At 38.5% G+C, this 2,827-nt stretch overlaps 1 protein-coding gene across 2 annotated transcripts; it reads left to right on the forward strand.

Annotated features, from left to right (window-relative positions):
• The first annotated feature begins 237 nt into the window (after positions 1–237).
• LOC100810743 (proline-rich extensin-like protein EPR1) lies at positions 238–2,580 on the forward strand. Of its 2 annotated transcripts, XM_041014610.1 has the most exons (3): positions 238–447; positions 626–1,120; positions 1,157–2,580. In XM_041014610.1, the coding sequence occupies exons 1-3, from the start codon at positions 327–329 to the stop codon at positions 2,143–2,145; spliced, it is 1,605 nt and encodes a 534-aa protein (XP_040870544.1). In that variant the 5' UTR covers positions 238–326; the 3' UTR covers positions 2,146–2,580. The 2 variants fall into 2 exon arrangements, with proteins under 2 accessions (XP_040870544.1, XP_014630598.2); XM_014775112.3 differs by having other exon boundaries at positions 626–2,580.
• The last annotated feature ends 247 nt before the right edge of the window (positions 2,581–2,827 follow it).

Consider the following 2,827-nt stretch of genomic DNA (forward strand, 5'->3'; position numbering starts at 1 on the left):
AAATAGCCCAAGAAGGGAAGTTCATTTATTGGAAGTGATTCCATCTCAGCAACAAAGCCGGTGCTAATTGCCATTGATCTCTGAAAGTAATATGCATGTTGCCAACCAACTTTAATGGTAACTAAATTAATCAACAACCTCATACTATTAACTACAAGTAATATCATATATGAGCCATTCAAAGTACGTCAACTCTAAGCCAGCCAAACCATTATATATAGACGCAAATCTTGAGACTAGAGAATCTCAAGCCTTAATCTAGATACTTCCCTTTTCAACTTTCGTTGCCATACCTTGGTGACTGGTGTGGCCTTGGTGCTTTCACAATGAGGAAGAGTTCCAAATTTCATAAGGCGCTTGTGTTGGGCTTCAGGGCGCCCCTGTTGCTTCTTGTATGCTTATGTTTTGCCAATTCTGCTGCTGTAACTACTAATGAAGCCTCTACAGGTTGGTGCTCTGAACCTATTTGTGTATAGCTTATTTTCTATTTTTTGTTGTACAAAATAAGTACCACGTAGCAGTAGCAACATTGCCTGAGTCACAACACTTCATTGAGACATTACAATTTACAACTAAATAAAACTATTACATGTATACGTTATGATATTCAATATTGTTTGTGCAGGAACTGAGGTGAACATTGATGGCAAGTTTTTACATACAAAGCCATTTCCAATAGAGGAAAAGACCCTGCCAATACCATTGTTTAAGCCTGTACCAACGTTGGTTCCAATTGTTAAACCTATACCAATGCCTCTTCCAAAGCCTCTACCTATCCCAGTTTTCCAAAAGCCTATACCAAAGTGGATTCCAGATATTAAGCCTGTACCAAACCCAATTCCAATTGTGAAGCCAATTCCAGTGTTCCCAATCCCAGTATTTAAGAAGCCAATTCCAGATGTTAAGCCAATACCAAAGCCATCTCCCATAGTGGAGAAACCAAAGCCAAAGCCATGCCCGGTAGCCAAGAAACCTATTCCTATTCCAGTGATTAAGAAGCCTATACCTAAGTCAATTCCAATTGTTAAACCAATTCCAAAGCCATCACCAATAGTGAAAAAGCCACTACCTATTCCAGTAATTAAGCCTATACCAAAACCAACTCCACTTGTAAAGCCAGTTCCTATTCCAGTGTTCAAGCCCATTCCAAAGCCAGTTCCTATTCCAGTGTTCAAGCCCATTCCAAAGCCATTTCCAATAGTGAAAAAGCCTTTACCTATTCCGGTACTTAAGCCTGTGCCCACGCCAGTTCCAATTGTTAAGCCAATTCCTATTCCAATGTTCAAACCCATTCCCAAGCCAATTCCTATTCCAATGTTCAAGCCCATTCCAAAGCCATTTCCAGTCGTTAAAAAGCCTCTACCTATTCCAGTAATCAAGCCTGTGCCTATGCCAGTTCCAATTTTTAAGCCAATTCCTATTCCAGTATTCAAACCCATCCCCAAGCCAATTCCAATTCCAGTGTTCAAGCCCATCCCAAAGTCAATTCCTATTCCATTGTTCAAACCTATCCCAAAGCCTCAACCTATTCCAGTAACAAAGCCTTTACCCTATCAAGTCCCCATTGTTAAGCCACCTATTCCAGTGTCCAAGCCCATCCCAAAGCCAACACCAGTAGTTAAAAAGCCTCTACCTAATCCAGTAACAAAGCCTATACCAAAGCCAGTTCCCATTGTTAAGCCAATTCCTATTCCAGTGTTCAAGCCCATCCCCAAACAAATTCCAATAGTGAAAAAGCCTCTACCTTTTCCAGTAACTAAGCCTATACCCAAGTCAATTCCAATACCAGTATTCAAGCCTGTCCCAACACCATTTCCAATAGTGAACAAGCCTCTACCTATTCCAGTAATTAAGACCATACCAAAGCCAATTCCAATTGTGAAGCCAATTCCTATCCCAGTGTTCAAGCCAGTCCCAAAGCCCCTTCCATTTCAGAAAAAACCTTTACCGATTCCAGCAATTAAGCCTGTAACCAAGCCAGTTCCAATGGTTAAACCAATTCCTATCCCAACATTCAAGCCTTTCCCAAAGCCATTTCCATTCACGAAAAAGCCTTTACCTATTCCAATGATGAAACCTATACCAAAGCCATTTCCAATGGTTAAAAAGCCCCCACCTATCCCAATTTCTAAACCTATTCCATAGCCATTTTCCATTTTTGTTATCAAGCCCTAAAACCAATTTCATTTGTTAAAGTCTTAAGCGTTTCTTCAAAAAAAACCTATTGTTCTCTGAATACCACTCCTTCCGAAATTCAAGAAATCAAATTTACAACTTTTCTAATTCAAATGCCAATTCCAACATCATAAGAATCTTCGTTGCATATATTTTCTTATGCTTATGAAGTTATCTGCTCCAATCTGAAAAGAGATATGCACTTCAATCTTTACATGGCAACGCTTGTGACTCGAGATTAATGTCGTACAAGTTTTCATATATATCCTATTGTATTTATCTTGGATGTTGAATTGGAATGTAAAGCTTTTCTGCCTCTATGAAAACTGCTAAATGTAGCCGCCATTGTAACTCAATCATGATCTACTAATCAAGGATTGATGAGGATTCTTTGGTTTTGGTTTACCTAATAGTTGTTATATTAGTGTATATTAGTGTCTAGTTTTGTGTGATAACATTTTTTAATTGCTCATTACTGGATAAAAAAAGGAATCATATAATAAGCTAGAACACTGTGCTTACACAATGCATACCACAACCACAATATGATGTAATTGCCATAATTGACATTGTGGCCGCATCCGTTCAACTGAAACGCTAATAACAATACAAATATTTAAATTAAGCTACTTAACTGGATCTTTTCTATATA

The sequence above is a fragment of the Glycine max genome, chromosome 4 (genome assembly GCF_000004515.6).
Source record: "Glycine max cultivar Williams 82 chromosome 4, Glycine_max_v4.0, whole genome shotgun sequence".
Lineage (NCBI taxonomy): Eukaryota > Viridiplantae > Streptophyta > Magnoliopsida > Fabales > Fabaceae > Glycine > Glycine max.

Bases quoted from the DNA above. Each gene is read 5' to 3' on its own strand.
- LOC100810743 (XM_014775112.3), top strand. From the start codon at position 327: ATGAGGAAGAGTTCCAAATTTCATAAGGCGCTTGTGTTGGGCTTCAGG. The intron at 448-625 runs GTTGGTGCTCTG...TTGTTTGTGCAG, and splicing joins TACTAATGAAGCCTCTACAG to GAACTGAGGTGAACATTGAT.